General features: G+C 45.6%; 1 protein-coding gene across 1 annotated transcript in view; it reads left to right on the plus strand.

Moving 5' to 3' along the window:
* The window catches only part of ELMO3 (engulfment and cell motility 3), a 42260-nt gene that overhangs the window by 20268 nt on the left and 1093 nt on the right, over positions 1-20899 (plus strand). The window contains exons 15-20 of the mRNA XM_077454082.1: positions 3330-3466; positions 3556-3719; positions 9372-9484; positions 11969-12073; positions 14305-14387; positions 20377-20454. Of these exons, the coding sequence (XP_077310208.1) occupies positions 3330-3466; positions 3556-3719; positions 9372-9484; positions 11969-12073; positions 14305-14387; positions 20377-20454 (680 nt within the window). The remainder of the gene's footprint in view (positions 1-3329; positions 3467-3555; positions 3720-9371; positions 9485-11968; positions 12074-14304; positions 14388-20376; positions 20455-20899) is intronic.

Genomic DNA, 20899 nt, shown 5'->3' on the forward strand with positions numbered 1-20899 from the left:
GGAGTAGAGAACTGGAAGGCAGATTATCTCAGCCGCCAGCAAATCTGCCCGGGGGAATGGTCCCTACACCCAGGGGTGTTCCAGGAATTTTACCAACATTGGGGATGGCCAGAGGTCGACCTACTGGCATCCAGGTTCAACAACAAGCTACAGCAGTTTGTCCCGAACAAGAGATCCTCTGGCAATTGGAGCAGATGCTCTGGTAGTTCGATGGAGCCAGTACTCCCTGGTTTATGCTTTCCCTCCGATCCCTCTCCTTCCACATTTGTTGCACAGGATTTGGAGAGAGGGAGTTCCAGAAATTCTGGTGGCACCAGCCTGGCTCAGAAGGACCTGGTTCCCAGAGACTGTGAGACTGACAATAGACAGGGCCATGTACGCTTCCACGGCGCCCCAATCTACTGTTTTAAGATCCTATATTCCAACCCAATTTACAGTTTCTAAATTTGACAGCATGGCTATTGAAGCCAGGGTGTTAAAGAACCATGGTATCTCGGGACCAATGATGTCTAGCCTAGTGATTGCTAGAAAAGCTGTCACTAGGAAGATCTATCATAAGGTCTGGAAGACTTGCTTGGTGTGAAGACAAAAAATGGCATCCTCGGAAATACGTGATTGGGAGAAATCTCTCTTTTCTACAGTCAGCTGTAGAAATCAAATTGACTTTGAGTACAACCAGAGGTCAAGTTTTGGCCCTATCAGTATTCTTCCAAAGCCTTTTAGCCACCCATTCACTGGTTCCAAACCTTTATGCAGGGGGCAACTCGCTTGCTTCCCCCCATTAGGTCACCTATGTGTCCTTGGGAATTGAACTTGGTGCTGTCTGTGTTACAGAAACATCCATTTGAGCCTATCAAGGAAATTCCATTAGACTTGCTGTCACACAAACTTGCCTTCCTGATGGCCATTACCTCAGCTAGAAGGGTGTCAAAGTTGGCAGCCCTTTCGTGCAGGGAACTGAACTTAATCCTCCACTACGACAGGGTCGTGTTATGACCTGTTCCATCCTTTTTGCCAAAAGTGGTGTGGGCCTTTCATTTAAATTAGGACATTATTTTGCCTTCTTTTTTCTCTCAGCCTTGTTCGGCAGAAAAGAGACAACTGCATTCTTTGGATGTTGTCCTGGCAGTCAAGGTTTATTTGTCAATATCTGCGGAGATCCTAGGATCAGAATCCTTTTTTGTTTTATCAAAATGACCCAAGAAGGGGCAGACCACTTCCAAAGCTTCCATTGCCAATTGGGTCCGTCAATTGGTCATTCAGGCCTATGGTCTGAAACGTAAAGCTCCTCCCTTTAGAGTGAGAGCTCATTCTACCAGGGGTGTAGGAACCTTGTGGGCTTTTCGCCGTCAGGTATCTGTGGCTCAGATTTGTAAGGCTGCTACCTGGCCTTCAGTTTATACGTTCACAAAATTTTATCAAGTGGATGTTCGAGCAGCCGAGGATTCGGCTTTCGGCTGCAGTGTATTGCGGGCTGCCGTATAAGGTTTGATGACTATTGTTTGGCAGGGTGTCTCCCTCCCCTCAAGGCTATTGCTCTGGGATGTCCCAGCAGGTATTGAATATTAGCCTAACTCTGTGCCCCATGATGTATGAAAAAGAAAACAGGATTTTTTTTGCCATACTTACCTGGAAAATCCTTTTCTTTGAGTACATCATGGGACACAGAGTTCCCTCCCCTCTTTTTTTTTTTTTGAGGATTCAGTGCTTGCTACAAAACTGAAGTACTTCCTGTATGGGAGGGGTTATAATAGGGGATCACTTCCTGTCTAAAGACCTTTGGTCTACCAGTGTCCATTCACCCGGAGATGGAGTATAACCCAGCAGGTAATGAATATTAGCCTGATTCTGTGTGCCATGATGTACTCAAAGAAAAGGATTTTACAGGTAAGTATGACAAAAAATATCCTATTTTTGTTGCCTGCGGTTCAGACCTTGTAGTACTGACCCCCCGAAGGAGCTGCTGGTTTTTATTGGGCTTTCCTGTTACCTCACCTGGTCGCTGTGTCCGTCTTAGGGGTCCCGTTGTAAAGTGAATTAAAGAATGTTAGCTCCGACACTTAGTCCTTTTTCCAAAGATTTATTTGAGATAAACATAAAGTTTTGCAATAGAGGGATAGAGGGTTAAGGGGAGTTCAGGTACCTTCTGATTGCGGGTTGAGGTTATTTCCTTGATCCAGAGGACAAACAGCTTCCACAGGCTGGATCTAGCAATCACCGGATAGGCCTCTCTCACTGACCTAGCAGCTGGTGAGATGCTCAAAGTCTATGCCACAGACTTGTCAATTTAAATGAAATCGTTGTGCAATCCTCTGCCACAGGAAAGCAAAACCAGAAACTTGTTGAAAAAAATTAAAGAGTTGTCACACACAGTACCAGTTTCCTTCGGCGATACTGTGTGGTAGGTGACCCGGGATGCGTCCTCCAACTGGGTCTCCAGGCTCTTCCAGAGATACCAGCCTTGTTGCTCGGTCCTCTCCTGAAAAAGTCCTCCCCTGGATCCTCCAGTCGCTTGGCTTCTCCCTGCAGGCAAGACCGCAAAGGACCACCCCTGGATCGGTAGGCCCCAAGACTTTTGGGCCCACCCTTTCAGTTACAAAGCCTCGGGCCAGCCGGCCCCGAGACACAGAAACAGGCAGCACACACTGGCCATGAGGTCGGGATAACGAACCCTGGAAAAGAGACCCCTCAAAAATGGCGTCAGTACCTTAAGTACCCCCACCCAGAATGCACAGCGGGTGAACCACTCCCACTGGGCTATTTCCGAGTAAAAGCGGTATTCAATGCATTCAGCCTGTTGCATTTCCAATACTTACCGGTGGTGACAGCGACACCCTCGGCCAAATGGAAACTAGCACAACCCAGCTGAACTGGTACAGAAACCAGAACTTTGAAATAATTAGTCTGAGCCAAACTGCAGCTTTAGACAACTTAAATCTAAAAAAACAATAGTGTGTGCTCATTAGGAGCAGGGTGCTACAACATTAATGGCCATGTGTTGAATTATTTTGAGGGGCTAACAAAGCTGAAGCATGCTGGGAACGTGAGGGGTTCTCCTTAGCTGGCCTTAGCTTTTTTTTTTGCTAGTGTCCAATCTCATGGCAGCAGGATAACCCAGTGTTCCTGAATGTTTTTTCTGTGTCCAATAATGCATTTTAACCAATAATGCATTTTAAGAAATAGATTTTTAAGTAAGTTCAAACTTATTTTTGCTTTATTTGTGGAATGTGTTAGGTGTTGAGTATGGCATGTGGCTGGTATCCTGTTCCAGGTCATCAGGCTTCAGAATGGTATCTGTAAAACTTAATTATATTTTTGTGATATTCCAGCTTCAGAGACAGGCCAAGGCTTTCAAGCTCTCTTCTATGCACAAGACCACTTTATGCAGGAACTATTCTCTGTCTGCATTCAGGTGCTGAATAAGACATGGAAGGAGATGAGAGCCACCCAGGAGGACTTTGAGAAGGTTTCTGTCTCCATGTTATGAGCTTGTCATGTCTTTAAGTCTAATTTTAATCTTTCAATTTTGTGAGCTTGTTGTTCTTATTTGCCCAGGTGATGCATGTGGTGAAGGAGCAGATTTCTCGCACTCTTGCCCTCGCACCAACTACGTTGGAAGTTTTCAGGACAAAGATTTCATCCCTGAATTACAGTGAGATTCTTCGCAGACGTCAGGAGGAGAGGCTGATCCAAGATGAAGTACTTTCCCCACCTGTGATGTGAGAAATGCACCACAAAGCCAACTTAAAGTGAGCCTGACTAAAGTGTGGGCACCTTGTGGTGACTGACAGAAAACCTGTGCCAAGAGGAACAGGAAGATTGCCATTAGTAATTTCCTTCTGAAAATGCTAATTGCCTGTCAGTCATGCCTGCTCCCCTGACTTTGATGATTTCTGGCCTGGAGCTTATTATTTGCATATTGTTCCAAGTCAGTGATTCAAGAAGAATTTCGAGTGTTCGGCAGTGACAATTTTCAGGAGACGGGGTCTATCATTGTAGCCCTTCATGTTTCTCTCAAGCATAGGTTTCCTTCAAAGTACTTATTTTAGTATTTAAACTGATTCCTGATGGGGGCCCTTGGATTCTAGACCCAGACTGAATCTGGTGCTTCTACTTCTATCCAAACTGACATGAAGCCCTGCCCCTGTCATACAACGTTACATGCTAGAACCCTTTTGGGCTGTAGAAGCACTGGCATTATACAACTGAATAAGAGGTGGAACTCTGTACCTGGAGGAGTGGGTGGACTTATAGTAAACCTTTACTAAGAGAAACAGGGATGCTGCTATTGCTTCTTCTTATTCTGAAAGTACCAGTTTCCTGGCTGTCACACTGACTCTCTCACTTCAATATTCTGAATTGTTGATTTGGAACAAACATGCAGATGAGAACTTCCACCTTTCCTAACCTCCATACTTAGTGTTCCAGATCCAGTGGTTTAGCTGAATAGCCAAACAAAGAGGGTTTTGAAAAGGAGGTCAGCCAGATCGGCCCCACATTACTCTCAGGAAAGGTTTCTTTTACTCTTTCCTCCTGAACTCCCAGGGTCTGGTATGCAATATTTGAAGACCAACACAGGAACGCGCGTGGTGCAGCACAAACTTCAGGTCAGGTTCAGTTTAAGCCTGTGCTCAAACATTACACATATAGTTTTAATTTATGACACTTCCTACAGAGATTGGTGGTGTATTGATGAGTCAGAATGAAGTCTGTAGGTCATAGATAAGGAGATGTCTGTTTATTTATAAGGGTTCAGCTTGTAAAAGACAAGTGTGTACAGCAAGCTTTAAACAGCACCATTCAGGTACTATTCGGCTCTAGTTTGAGGAGGTTAAACATTGATCCAGAATTCACCTTAGGCTCCATGCACACTATCTTAACCACTTCAGCTCTGGAAAGGTTTTACTCCCTTCATAACCAGTCCAAATTTTGCTATTCAGCACTGCACTATTTTAATTGTTAATTGCGCGGTCATGAAATGCTGTACCCAAACGCAATTTAATTTTCTCTTATATTCACCGACTGACACAGCTTCTCTCTTTAGACCATTGGGTTGTTATGCCACCTTCAGGAGAGGACTAGGCATTACATGTTAACACGTGATGATAAAACTAGAACCTTCTAGTTCTGCCCAAGGGCGGTCCCTTAGGTAACAACCCCTCAGCAAGCTACTGCAGCCTCAGTTTTATTTTGCCTAGTGAAGAAGAAGGACATAGGAACACTGACGGGCCCATTGGTCCGTCTTTTTTTCAGCAGAAGCTTGGCTTTTTGCGCAACATGATAGATCCTGTGATCTGCTATCAACAGCCGGCTGGGTGACAGGCTGGATACCCTTATCCTTGTAGTCTCCCCAGCCTGGCCATCGAGCGTGTGCAGGTCGCAGCTCCGCACTAGGCCGGCAAGGATGAAACCTTAGCTCCAGAGGTGGTTGGTGAGCTTTTATGCTCCGTGGCGCACATATAACCGGACTACTGATGTCTGCGCCACAGTGTGCCGAGGCCAGCAGCCACTGGACTGGTAAGGCCGAGGCCAGGACTGGTAAGCACAGCTCTCCCTGCCTCGATGGGGCTGAGCAGCTGGGCATTCCCTGGGAGGTCGATTCGGGGGTCCCTCACCTCCCTCTCTTCTCTCCCTGTCCCTATCTTCCCTCCCCGGGGGGGACTCTCACCTGTGGGGGTGGCTGCGCTGGCTGGCTGTGCCCTGAGTCCTGTTTCTCATGACCCTGGAGGTGCCTGTGTCCCTTGCAGCACTGATCACTGCCATTTGTTTCAGTTCTGTCCCTCATGGTTTCAGCATCAGCAGCCATTTTAGGTGTGGGCAAGGGGAAGCATGCTCTCCTGGGCATCGGCGGCCATTTTCCCTGTGTTTTATGTCCTTATTCTGGACGCTGGGCGGCCATTTCCTTTGAGCCTAAGCACATTGCAGAGCGGTTTCAGCGCCATTAGCAGCAGCTTCCACTGACACAGAGCTGATTCCTCTGCACCTGGGAGCCAACAGAGACCACAGGCACTACCTGTTGGATAGCGCAGAACCTTTCAGGGTGGTGAGTCCTGCGGGAAAGAGCCCCTCAGTCGACAGCAGTAAGGAGGATGGGACTGTCACTGTCCTAAGTCCCCTTCGGGTGGCAGACAGGGTAGGGTCAGCAGGGCTTCAGAAACTGGTGTTTCTTCCCCCAAAATCCAGGCAATTGCAACCGGTTCACCTGCGGAATGAGCAGTGCCTTTGGACACCTTGTCTGCGGTCCTCAATTCGTTCATTGCCAATATGGAGGCAGTGCATGGGGCAAAGGTGCTAAAAAGAGGCCCCTGGCCCCCTGTCCTCTGGGTAGGGCTCTGACGCAGACTCAGATCCCTCCCTGATCCCTGATGTAGCAGTCCCTTTTAGGTCCCCTAAGCCAGTCCATTCACCTAAGGTGTTCCCGTATCTGACTTATTTTGACAAGTTAATTTACAAGGAATGGAGTCGCCCGCAACAGACCTTTTTGATCCCCAAGTACATGGCGGTGTGTTACCCTTTTGAGGAAAGCCTCCTCTGGTCCTGGATTCCCCAGTATCCAGGTTAAACAAAGTAATCACAATCCCGGTAGAGGGCACTCCTGCATTTAAGGATCACACGGACAGGAAGGCCGAGGCAGTGGCTCGTTCCTTGTTTACGGTTGCGGGGTCAACCATGCGACCAGAACTGGCATCCGCACTTGTGTCGCAGACACTGAGTGGGCAAAACTGTTGCACCGCAAATTGGGAGAACAGCAGGCTTGCCCCGTCTGCGTGGAACTAGCAGACCAACTAGTGCAAGGCCTTAAGTATGTTTGTGACGCGGCCCTGGATACTCTCCCCCTGTTATCCAGGGCTTCAGTGTCAGCAGTGGTGCTAAGGCGCCTGGTTGAAATGCTGGTCTGCTGACCAGACATCCAAAAAAGCCCTGACGGATCTTACCTTCCTTGGCAACCGGCTCTTTGGGGCCTCTTTGGATGACATTATTAAGAATGCCACAGGTGGTAAGAGTACACTACTCCCACAGGCCAGGAAGGCTAAGGAGCCACGCCGTAGGCAAGGGCCCTCTTTTTCCGCTCACAAACGACTTTTTCATCCGTCCGGAGCTTCGGGTAAACGTCCCCAGCCCGACAGGATGACCACCGAAGGACAGAAACGTCCCTGGAACCGCAAGCCTAACAAGCCTTCGAACAAAGGTGCTACCCCATGAAGGTTTGCCCCCACCCATGACTCAAGTGGGGGGTCGCCTTCGGGAGTTTGCAGCCCGGTGGTCCTCTCGGTAGTGCTTCTCCGTTGAGGAGCACCCTGGTTTTTTGTGGTGGTTTATCCACACACTGTCGTTTTTTTGTGGGTAAAGTTTGTACTAGCTCCCACATGCCATGGTGGATGAAGTTTTATGCTGTTTTCCCATCCCTCATTTTGGCACTGCTTGGGGATGTCCCAATGGTCTGAAGAGAGAAGCTGAATATAAGAACCTGTGTCAGTTGGTGAATTACAGAGAAAAGGATTTTACAGTGAGTACAAAAAATCCTATTTTTTTTCACGCAAATAGAGCTATCTTTTGGTGGTATTTGAGCACCTCTGGGTTTTTTTTTTGTTATATAAACAAAACAAATTACAATAAAAACTAAAAATCTAATCTCTTGATAAATTTTGGCTAAAATGTATTCTGCTACATGTCTTTGGTAAAACAAAAAACAAACCAAAAAAATCCCAATAAGTGTATATTGATTGGTTTGTGTGAAAGTTACAACGTCTACAAACTATGTGATATATATTGTAATTTTAAAAAAAACTGTTATACTAGAAATGGCGGCAATCAGCGGGACTTAACAGGAAATGAACAAACAATAAGATCCCCTGTCACTGAAAACAGCTCTGTGTTATTCACATTCAGAGAGCTGTGTTCGGGGAAGCTCAGAGCCGATCACCAGGTATCGGCGGTCAATCATCGGCCAGGACATAGTGATCGCCATGTACCGTGACAGCATGTGCGCCCCCTGCCTGAGCACACGGATCACGTACTATGTAAAAAATGCTCCTGCTCCTAGAGGAGTTAAGCATTTTGCCTGTAGAAGCAGCTAATGTTATCCTATGTGTCCATGCACATTAAGTAGTCTAGAGGCGTTTTTAAGCTCAGCGTTTAGAGGCAGAAAGAAAACCCCTTTCTGTTTTGTGTTTTTTTTTTTTTCTGGCACGAAAAAGAAAAACACAAAAGGTTCCTAAACCCTAGTACAAAAAAAACACTCAAAATTTGTGTTTTTGTTTCTGCCAAGAGCACTAGCATTTTTTTTTTAAGCTCGTGTGCACAGAGCCAAAATCTGGAGCTGTTTCCTGCAGTCATTTTTTATCTTCTGGGTTAAAGCGGGAGTCCGCCGGGACTCCGCGTTTTTTTTTTATTTTTAAAGTCAGCAGCTACAAATACTGCAGCTGCTGACTTTTAAAATAGTGACACTTACCTGTCCAGCGCGCCCGCGATGTCGGCACCCGAAGCCGATCTCTAGATCGACACTCGAGTGCTGCCGCCGCCATCTTGGGTATGGGAATCAGGAAATGGAGCCTTTCGGCTTCATTTCCCGGTTCCCTACTGCGCATGCGCGAGCCGCGCTGCGCAATGAGGACGGTCCCCGCTGCCTCTGGGATCTGTGTGTTTCCCAGCAGGCAGCGGGGCACTTGCGGAAGGGGGCGGGGACACGCGCGGAAAGGGGCGTAATGTACGCCCCTTTCTGCAGAGAGCTAGCCCGGAAGTGGGTGCAGTTACCTGGATTATCCAGGTAACTGCACCCCCCTCCCCCCTGAAAGGTGCCAATTGTGGCGCCGGAGGGGGGGAGGAATCCGATGAGCGGAAGGTCCATTTTAGGGTGGACCTCCGCTTTAAATGAAGCCCAGCGTCAGTCAATCTGAAACACTGAGAACATAGGTGTCACAGATACGTAATGGTATAAACAGCACTGCTCCCTGCAACATTCAGGACCACCCATATTTAGGTGAACATTAAAGATGCTGACTGTCTAGTACTACTTGAAGTTTGTTAAAGCCTGCTAGCTGCTTGTTGATAATGACAGTCGCCACTTCATTCCCATATTGCAGTGATGGCGAACCTTGGCACCCCAGATGTTTTGGAACTACATTTCCCATGACGCTCATGTACTATGTAGAGTAGGTGAGCATCATGGGAAATGTAGTTCCAAAACATCTGGGGTGCCAAGGTTCGCCATCACTGCCATATTGCATCTGTGTTTTCCTTTAACACTAAAACCGCCATGCTGGAAGCTTGCTGAGACCTCTCCAAATGCTTTGCAGAAGCTTGTGAACCAGACAGAAAACAATAGCAGCGAGCGGCAGAATGATAAATCTTAACTTTTGTCTTTTATTTAGGGAATTAAGAGAGCAGCTTCAACCAGAACTCCTGAACCTGATCAGACAGCAGAGGCTCCACTTCTTGTGTGAGGGCACCAAGTTCAGGAAGGTCAGCAGTCGACGGAGACAGGGTAAATGTTGGCACAAGTGACACTGCCAGAGCTTGGGGCTTACTAAACTCCAGTTTGATCTATTAACCACTTCAATACCAGGCGCTTTTAACCCCTTCCTGCCCAGGCCTATTTTTATGTTTCAGCACTGTCACACTTTGAATGATAATTGTGCAGTCATGCAACACTGTACCCATATGACATTTCTAAATCTAAAAATTAGATAGACCTTTTCAAACTTTTCACACAAATAGAGCTTTCTTTTGGTGGAATTTAATCACCACTGTTTTTTTTTTTTTTTTGCAAATAATCTTTCTTCATAAATTTAGGCCAAATTGTATTCTGCTACACTTCTTTGGTGAAAATAACCCAAATCAGTTTATATTTGGGTTATATTATTTAGTCTGTAGGAAAATTATAGAGTTCACAAACTATGGTATATATCTGAAAATTGATTAATCCCGATGTACTGACAACCTATTTTATTTCTTGAAACCCAAAAAGGCCAGAACAATACAAATACCCCCCCAAATTACCCCTTTTTGGAAAGTAGATCCTATAACGGTTGTGGTGGTGACCAGGGACACTGACTGGTGACAGTATGTACAAAAATAAAATTTAAAAAAATATTTTGTTTTCAATTTTGTTTAAATATGTTTTCTTTTCTTTTTTTTTTTTTTTTTTTTCTACATACTGTGACCAGAGAAATACAGTGAATTTCACTGCTATAAGCAAACATTTTTACTGAATGAAACTGTAGTCACTGTGTATTATTGTGATTAGCTGTGATTGGCCACAGCTAATCACATGGTACAAATGTGATCACTGTGGCCAATCACAGCAAGCAACACAATTGTATACAATGAATGGCATGAAAGGAAACCATTCATTGTTTACAGCTGTCATGTGGTCTGCAGTGATTGGTCACAGCGATCACATGACACTGGCAGTGGGCTGGTATAGTGATCAGTCACCCGCTGTGTCCGGTGGACACGGCAGGTGAAATATTGCGCCGGAGCACGCCCCGTTCTCAGGAATATGATGTCTTCCCAGAATAATAGGGTTCCCGCCCCTCCATCATTTTACAATGATGCAGGCAAGAAGCAGTTGCGGCCCAAAAATGATTTGACTAGATCTCAGGATTGGATCACTAAGAAAGGAAATCCAAAATGTGACAGTTGTCATTGTACCAGGAAGAGAGAGGAAATGTTCCATCGGCGACAACTGTCAAATAGGTAATTTCCCTCACTTTGGAGAGATTTCCTCTTACTTTTAGCTGTGTCCCTTCTACAGAAGACACAGTGGTATAGTGGTTAGCACTCTCACCTAGCAGCAAGAAGGGTCACTGGTTCAAATCCCAACCACGACACTACCTGCCTGGAGTTTGCATGTTCTCCCTGTGCCTGCATGGGTTTCCTCCGGCTACTCTGGTTTCCTCCCACAATCCAAAGTTAACTGGCTTCTGTCCATAATTGGCCCTAGTATATGAATGGGGACCTTGGATTGTGGGCTCCTTGAGGGTAGGGACATGTGATGTGAGTGTGCAATGTACAGGAATAGGGACAATTGTAGACATTCACTCAGGTTGAACTGGATGGACTGGTCTTTATTTAACCTTACTAACTATGAAACTATGAAACTATAAAAGTGAGGGGAAATCTCCTTAATGACACACCTGACTGTAGTTTTAAAATATACATGAACCCTCACCTTGTAAAACAACTTATTCAGTTTAAAATAGAAATCGAAGACAAAATATTTGTGTATAGATTTAAAAAAAAAAACATGACCTTAGGTTGTAAGCTCCTCGAGGGTAGGGACTGATGTAAATGTACAATGCATATGTAAAGCGCTGCATAAATTGGCGCTATATAAGTACCTGAAATAAATAAATAAAAAATAAATACACTGATCTTTCAAGCAAAAAGCTGTGCAGAGAGGTGTGTCAGCACAAGTCTTGGCCATTGGAATCCCAGCACAGCCAGAAAACTGGCCACGCTGGGTGAAAGTTGTGCTTATTTGCCCAGCCTGGTCAGTTTAAAATAGGAAAGCATAGGTAGTGGTGGCACGATAACCAGGTATTTCACACAAAAGAAACAATACAAAAGAGAACAGGATAACTTTTTTATTACAAGTATATGCTACAAACAGGCACATATCAGGAATATGAAATATTGGGGTAACATACTCTTTAAACATTCCCTACTCTATACAATACTAGAAAAGTCAACTCTTCATACTAACTATAAACCATATACTAAAGTAACCCCTAGAACAAAACAAGATACTTCACCTCATCCACACAAAGTATTCTTTGTTGAGTCCCTAAGGATATGGATAGCTTGGTGCCAATCTTTTAATGTCACAATAATTCCAATGTTTGCACAGTGTCTGGGGTGATAAAGTACTGGTAGCAGTTTATGACGTCTGTCTTATTCCCCATTGATTTATTCATTGTGAAGATGTGTAATCCTCCTGGATTAGCAAATCTTTCCCTTATTCTAGATAAACTCTGGTTCTGCCGCCTGTCCCCAAACCACAAAGTGCTGCATTACGGAGACCTTGAGGACAACATCGATAACCCTCCAATTGAAATGCTTGCATCAAAAAGTGAGTCTATTTCTACTATAATAGGTATGATGGGTGACATGGGCTCACTCGAGACATGGGGTCTAAGTGAAATTTTGGTTATCGAGGAATGATAGGCTGGCAACCTTAGTGGCCCCCAAGCTACTTTGCTGCAAGGTGATATCACATCACCAGTGTTACCCAATCAAGGATAGAGCCATCAGGGATCAGGCAGAGATTGAAGCAGACAGTAATAATCAGAATAGCAGGAATAGTCAATAAGCAATGGGGACAAAAGATATGAGCAGATTCAGTATAGAGCAAGGCTAAGAACAATATTCAGACAAAGTAGGTAGCTGATAAAATTTGTCAGCACCAGCCATGATAAAGGAAGAAGTTTAAATACCCCCCTTGGCCTGTATGCATGCCCAGTGGCAGGAATAGACTCCAAATGCACACTCACATCTATGTGCACAACCTGCCATCCAGCAGGCACATGGCATGACAGGATTGCCCAGGCCCCTGGATATACAGACATCAATCCTAGAGGAAATGTATCAAGAGGTGAGATGTGGGGGGATTGTATACTGAGGAAGGGACAGATTATTGGGGTGTGTGGGGGGGACTGTAAACTGAGGAGGTGACACATTTTGGGGTATGTGGGGGGACTGTATACTGAGGAGGTGACAAATTATCGAGGTGTGTGTGTGGGTGGACTGTACACTGAGGAGGGGACACATTTTTGGTTTGTTGGGGACTGTATACTGAGGAGGTGACAGATTTTTGGGGTGTGTTGGGGGAATGTATACTATAGGGAGGTGACAGATTATTGGTGTGTGTGTGTGGGACACTGTATACTGGGGAGGTGACAGATTATTATTGCGGGTGGGGGTATACTGAGGAAGTGACAGATTATTGGGGCGTGTGAGGAGATTGTGTACTGAGGAGGTGACAGATTATTGTTGCGGGTGGGAAGGGCTGTATACTTAAGAGGTGACAGATTATTGGAGTGTATGGGGGTATTGTATACGGAGGAGGTGACAGATTATTGTTGCGGGTGGGAAGGGGGTGTTGTATACTGAGGAGGTGACAGATTATTGGGGTATGTGGGGGGGATTGTATACTGAGGTGACAGATTATTGTGGTATGTGGGGGGCTGTATACTGAGGAGGTGACAGATTATTGTAGCGAGTGGGAAGGGGGGTGGCTGTATACTGAGGAGGTGACAGATTGTTATAGTGGGTGCAAAGGGGGCTGTATACTGAAGAGGTGACAGATTATTGTAGCGGGTGGGAAGGAGGGGTTGTATACTGAAGAGGTGACAGATTATTGGGGTGGGTGGAAAGGGGAGGCTGTATACTGAGGTGACAGATTATTGTAGCGTGTGGGAAGGGTGGCTGTATACTGAGGTGACAGATTATTGTAGCGTGTGGGAAGGGTGGCTGTATACTGAGGTGACAGATTATTGTAGCGTGTGGGAAGGGTGGCTGTATACTGAGGTGACAGATTATTGTAGCGTGTGGGAAGGGTGGCTGTATACTGAGATGACAGATTGTTGTAGCGGGTGGGAAGGGGGGGTGACTGTATACTGAAGAGGTGACAGATTGTTGTAGCGAGTGGGAAGGGGGGGTGACTGTATACTGAAGAGGTGACAGATTATTGTAGCGGGTGGGAAGGGGTGGCTGTATACTGAAGAGGTGACAGATTATTGTAGCGGGTGGGAAGGGGGGCGTTGTATACTAAAGAGGTGACAGATTGTTGTAGTGGGTGGGAAGGGGGGGCTGTATACTGAAGAGGTGACAGATTATGGTAGCGGGTGGGAAGGGGGGGCTGTATACTGAAGAGGTGACAGATTATTGTAGCGGGTGGGAAGGGGGGGCTGTATACTGAAGAGGTGACAGATTATTGTAGCGGGTGGGAAGGGGGGGCTGTATACTGAAGAGGTGACAGATTATTGTAGCGGGTGGGAAGGGGGGGCTGTATACTGAAGAGGTGACAGATTATTGTAGCCGGTGGGAACGGGGGGCTGTATACTGAAGAGGTGACAGATTATTGTAGCGGGTGGGAAGGGGGGGCTGTATACTGAAGAGGTGACCGATTATTGGGGTGGGTGGGAAGGGGGGGCTGTATACTGAAGAGGTGACCGATTATTGGGGTGGGTGGGAAGGGGGGGCTGTATACTGAAGAGGTGACCGATTATTGAGGTGGGTGGGAAGGGGAGGCTGGGTTGTATACTGAAGAGGTAACGGATGTTTTTTTTTTTTTCTTTTTAGTTGCAGTTGCAGATATAAAATTTATTCTGACGGGAAAGGATTGTCCTCACATAAAGGAGAAAGGTTCAGGGAAGCAGAATAAGGTGGGTCCTCTGGATCTATGAAATGTATGGTTAGTTTTCATACTGACATTGATAAATCTGTTCAGCATTTTGCCATTTTATTTCTACACTGCTCTGCTGTAGATCATTTTTATTACATTTTCTGTCATAGGAGCACCAGCCCAGGAGGTGATTGATGATTCTGTTGAATCTAGTATGGTCACTGACAGAGAGCAATTCTAAGTTAACTGGGGAATTTGATACTTACCAATCGGTAATTTTCCTTTCCTGGCACCAAAGCATGGCAGTATACTTGAGGGTAAGCCCCACCTCCTCACACCATAGGACCGACTACCCTACTAGTGTAAGCCCCAACCAGATGTCTGCATTCTAGTCACAATACAAACTGTGAACAATGGTGGGACTTGTATGCTCTCATACTTATGTGCCAGGAAAAGAAAATTACAGAGAGTTAGGTATACAATTTTTCAGTTTTCCTGACACAAGCATGACAGGATATAGCAATGAAAACCAGGGAGGGTGATACAGAAAACATTTATTAGACATTTCACAGTATTAAGAAGTACTGGAGAACTCCCCTGAGTTGCACCATTGTCAGAGATGCCAGTTTTCCCTGATAATGGGACAAGAAGGTACCATATGATGCACAAGTTGCCTCCACTGCAGATGATTTCTGGTGGAACAGTTTTTGCTGGTTGTAGAATTCCCATTCGATGTCTTCTGTGAGGGCTGCACAAGTGTGGAGACAAAGCCCTCGGCCGACAATTCTTATTATTTTTCCTCTGAGGAATCCAAAACACTTCAGTTGTGTTGCAGAGATGGGAGGTTGGAAGAAGGAATGGGATCTGCTGTCGTTGGCACTTGGTTAGCAAGCAGACCCTGAATGTACTCCTGGGTAGTCTGTAAAACCAAGGCAATCAGTGAATCTGTGAAATCAGTCTGTATATGCAGTAAAGCATGCTTGTTCTCACTCACTGTGGAACCTAAGGGGTTAATCCTCTGCAGTGTGTAAAAAGGCTGTTTGATCCTGTCTACTTTGATCCTCCCCTTCTTTCGCAGTACCCAATCCATCTCCTGATAAAACAAAGCCTTGGGGGCACTGTGCACATGCTCAGTTTGGTGTGCATTGCTAGAGAGTTTTTTTTTTTTTTTTTTTACCTGGAAAGGGTGCATGTGATGGACACAGGGCCAATCAGCACTGTCCAGACAGGAGTCCTGCAGCCTCATACAGTAAGAGTAGAATTAAAACTCCTCCTACAAGCTTTAACCAGTGCTTGGCAGGACACTGATAGAAGTCACAAGATTGCTATATACTGCTGATGAGAAAAGGTATTTAGCATTTTATAAATACTAAAATAATTGCATCTCCATGTTTTGTGTACTGTGAGAGACCAGATATAGTGAATGCCGGGTCCTGGGTTTAGTAACACTTTAAACCTTGACCTAGTCACAGGAAGTTTCTGCAAGGCATGCTTGGCAATTACTGTAACAGCGCCAGTTTTCCACATGCTCAACATTGGCCTCTTTGAGGACCACCCTGATGGTAAATGGAATGACTGGTAATGGAAACCATGACCACGATAACTGTGCCCCTTTAGCTTGAGGATGACCTTCTGTGCAAGTAGTTTTGAGACAGCTTGCAACTTCTGGATGAGCGCTAATTATGTGGGCCCTGGCCAGCCAAAAACTGTCATCAACCACAAACCTCTGTAAATATATGGTGGTCTATTTGTATTGTTATCTATGTGTAGCAAGGTCCCGGGCCCCTGGGCCTAATGGGTGACCTCCAGAGCAAGGGACAGCTAACATCCTTCTATGTAGTGTAGGTTTACGAGGCATGGTGGGTGTAATTCAAGGTAGATTCATGGGTGCCAGACACTTCTTGAATGCAAAGAGATTTATTTTCTCTTGAACAGAACTGTGGGAGAGAGGGTTAGGGCCAGGACACCCTTTAGCAGTTGCGATGTTAATTTGGCTGACTCCGAGACTTCTATAGGTAGACAGCCATGCAGGGAAAGGCATCCAGCTAGACACCACATCTGCATGAGTAGAATCACTGTCTCCTATGGCAACAGTCTTTTAACAGTTTATAACACAAGTTGTAATGAACTCCTTTACTTCTTATACAATCTCCTCTTGTAGATCTTCACTCAACTTAGCTCCTAGTCTCTCTCACTAGACTTGCTGATCCGCTGCCACTGGATCCCATGAGCTCTTCCAACCTTCTCACTTATTATCTTCCTCAAGCGTCACCCCGCAACCCTGCTGGGTCCCTAGCTTGGCACTCACAGATACTCTTCAAGCTATACCCCACTGGCCTGCTCAGCCCCTGGCTTGGCACGTAAGACTGCTTTGCAAGCGTCCCCTCCACTGGCTGGATCCCTGACACTAGCACTTCCTGCTGCACCTCTTGGAAGTGAGGTCATGCCACAGACATGCAGCCATCTTAGGGAAGGCCTTCGCAGAACAGCAGGCTTCCTCCTAGCCCAGCATAAAGGAGGTGAAATTTGCAGCTTAATCAGAAGAAACAACAAATTTCCCTAATGTTTCACAGAAGGGCCACAAGCACAGAAACAGCCTTAAAGTTAAAAGCACCTAACTAGCATGCCACACCTTTTTGAGGGAATCATGTGCTGGACCCCAAAAGACCACCAAAACAGGATGCTCCACATGAAACAACATATTGAGGCTGTGTAATGGGTATGTTGACTAGGAGAAGGGGAGAACCTGGGTGGCATGCCATGTCAGAACCTGTGAGCAGGAAAAAGAATGCAGGCAATAGTGTAGCCAGTCCTGTGGGATAAGAGGAGGTGGAGATTACTGGGAAGTATGCTGCCATGCTTGTTTCAGGAAAGAACCTTGCCTGGGTACACTGCCGCCAATGAGATCCTAAGATTAAACTTCCCTGGGATGCACTGCAGACGATAAGATTTCAAGAATAAACCTCCCTGGGATACACTGCAGCCAATCAGATTCCAGGAATAAATGTTGCTGAGATACACTGCAGCCATCGAGATCCCAAGATTAACCTCCCTGGATGTACAGCAGCCAAAGAGATTCCAAGATTAACCTCCCTGGATGTACTGTAGCCAAAGAGATCCAAAGATTAAACCTCCCTGGATGCACTGCAGCCAATGAGATTCCAAGATTAAACCTCCCTAGGATGCACTGCAGCCAATGAGATTCTAGGAATAAATCTTGCTGGGAAGTGCGGTAGCCAATGAGATCCGAAAAATAAACCTCCCTGGGACACGCTGCAGCCAATTGGATCAAAGGAGAACAAATGGTCTTTAATACTTTTTTTAATACTCACCTAAAATAATGATTATATATATTAAGCCAGCCCATCCACAGCTAAATAAAATCCAATTATGTCTCTAAATGCTATCATTAAAGCTCAACACCAGTCAAACTTTCAATTATATTCCTGAATTTCCACAGTGGATAAACACTGTACAGCCATAACATTATGACCAACCACCATAACCCATCGAGGGATGGACACCACTAGACCATTGAAGGTATAATGTGGTAATTGACACCAAGCCGTCTGTAGCAGATCCTTTAAAGCTGAATTCCAGGAATTCAGCTACTTTGTAAAAACTGCACACATACCTAAGTCTCACGAGGTGCCTGCTGCCTTGTAGACCTGTCTATTATTCACATTTGACAGGTTTATTATGCTCCAGGAAAATAAATTCCCAACTTTGCTCACTGTGGTCTCAATTCCTTCAAGAGCAAAGTTGCTGGAACTGCTATGTTCACCCCTCCCTTCTGCCCATTCTTTTATATTCTGTGAACACCAAATACAAAGGCTTCTGTGAATGGGCAGTGAGGGGTTTCATAGTGTAACCTTCAGGTGTACAACAAACCTGTCACATGTAAGTAGGGGTGTTTTTACACTGTTGACATAACAAAATGCACTAAAAAGACAAATGCCGTTTTGATGCGTTTCCGATGCCTGACTCCCAGCATACACCCATGAAACGTGGATGTGTGACTCAGAAAATGCACCAAAACGCAACCACAGAGCTTTTTTTATGCATTTTTCATTCATTTCAATGGGGAGCTGTGTTTTTGTAATGCAGCATGTATGACTTTTCAAAACACACTGCACCCGAAGCACAGTGGTGTGAAGAATCCCATAGGATTTAAAGGGAAATATTTTATTGTGTTTTTCTTGTGTTTTAAGTAAGCTAAAAACGCAGCGAAAACTTATCAGTGTGAAAGAAGCCTAATAGAGGTAACTCCCGGAATTCTGAATTCCTGAAATTGGAATAAGTTGTGAGGAGGGAGATCCATGGATCAGACTTGTTTTTTCAGCATATCCCACAGATGCTCGTTTGGATTGAGATCTGGAGAATTTGTAGCCCAAGTCAATACCTCAAATTCATTGTTTCCTCAAACTATTCTTGAATTCATCATACCAGGCCACCTTCATTGCTCTGTGGCCCAGTTCTGATGTTTACTTGCCCATTGTCGGCGCTTGTAGCTGTGGGCATGGGTCAGTATGAGTAGCCTAACCAGTCTGCTGCACACAAAACTGCAATGCACTGTGTTCTGACACCTTTCTAATAAGAACCAGCATTAACTTTTTCAGCAGTTGGAGCTACAGTAGCTCTTCTATTGGATCGCTGTCGCTCCCCACGTGCATCAATGAGACTTAGCTGCTGGTTCTTCTTCCTTGGACCACTTTTGGTCAATCCTGACCACTGCAGAGCATGAACATCCCTAAGCACTGCAGTTTTAGAGTTGCTCTGACCCAGTCATCTAGTCCAGTGGTCTCCAAACTGCGGCCCAGGGCCATATGTGGCCCTCTGCTTGCTTTTATTTGGCTCTTGGGGCACTATTTCATCCACTGATACCAACAATGGGGCACAGTTGCTGCCAATGGCCCCAACAATGAGGCACAATTCCTCTCAATTACCCCAACAATGGGGCACAGTTCCTGCCAGTGACCCCAACAATGGGGCACAGTTCCTGCCAGTGACCCCAACAATGGGGCATAGTCCCTGCTAGTGACCCCAACAATGGGTCACAGTCCCTGCCAGTGACATCAACAATGAGGCATTATTTCCCACTGACGGGACATTTTCTACTCCCAATAGCCACAGTCTGGCCCCCAAAAGGTCTTAAGGACAGTAAACGGGGCCTTTGTTTAGAAAGTTTAGAGACCCCTGAACCAGCCATTACCATTTGCCCTTGTCAAAGTCACTCAAATCCTTACACTTGCCCCTTTTCTGCTTTCAACACATCAGCTTCAGGGACAACATGCTACCTTCTATATTCCACTGATTTTCAGGTGCCATTGTAATGAGCTAATCAACATTTTTCACTTTACTTTTCACCAGTAATGTTATGGCTGATCGCTGTATATTCATTTTGTATGCTCCAAATGCCTTTGCAAACCCAGATATTACTTGTGAAAGAAGCAGTGATATCATCAATGTGCTGTACATAGCCTGTGGAAAGAGTAGAGCTGTGGGAAGGGCTCAGCAGGCTCCATCTACGACAGGTTGCCAACAGAAAACTACAGGAGTGGGCGGAGACAAGACCAGTCACCATGTATAAATGGAGAGAGCAGCAGTGACTGGTCCTTATTACAGAGAGTTTCACACTGGATTACTGCATAGATCTGGAAGAAATGCACAAAGCACACCGAGATTTAAGAAGATTACGCATGTCGAATGGATTTATTATCCTGGAGTTCAGCTTTAAGGAAAAGGCATCAAGAGAGAAATATGTAGTCCATCATTGCTGATCTCATGAAAAGGCTAGATGTACCTCTGTCATACTTGGTATTTTGTCATTAAAAAGTATGTAGCCAATGACGTTAGAGTGAAAATAAAATAAATGGTATACTGCTGAAGGAGTTGTGGAGGTGTTGGTAGAGGCAGTGGGTAGATTTCCCGGTAGATGCAGTTTTGCTTTTTTCTTAGCAGAAACCATTATGAGTAAGAAGAGTTCAACTGAAGGTACTGCATTGTGTAAACTTTGTCTTGTCTTGTAGGATCTCATGGATCAAGCCTTCTCCATCTGCTATGAAGTGGACAGTTGTTTGAATTTCATTGCTCCCTCATCTAATGATGTAAGAATGAACAAATGTTGTGTACGGGGGAAATAGGTTTGACAAAGTGGGGGGGGTTTGGGAGAAGCTCTATTTGGGAGATGTAGGGTGGGGACAGAGACTATACTCTGTACTGGAAATGTTTGGGAGGGATAGCGCCTGACCTCTGTAGAGGAAGGTGGGAATGGAGGCTGTTCCCAGTATGGGAGATCCAAAACAAAGATGGAGGCTGACTTCTTTAGGGGAGATGAGAGGTGGGGACAGAGACCCAGCCTCTGTGGAGCTTCTGTCCTCATGGCACCTCCACAGGGGTTAGTCTCCCCATCTTACGTGTCCTCCTTTGAGGCAGAGCTCAGTAGGCAAGGGGTGGGAGGAGTGGGCAAGAATAGAGGCAGACAGTCCTTTGTAAGGGAAATGTGAAGCAGGGACAGGGGTGGGCTGTTGTAGGGAAAGTGACTGAGGTGGA

This window comes from Lithobates pipiens, unplaced genomic scaffold (assembly GCF_037356315.1).
Source record: "Lithobates pipiens isolate NorthernLeopardFrog02 unplaced genomic scaffold, aLitPip1_a1.2 Scaffold_10, whole genome shotgun sequence".
Lineage (NCBI taxonomy): Eukaryota > Metazoa > Chordata > Amphibia > Anura > Ranidae > Lithobates > Lithobates pipiens.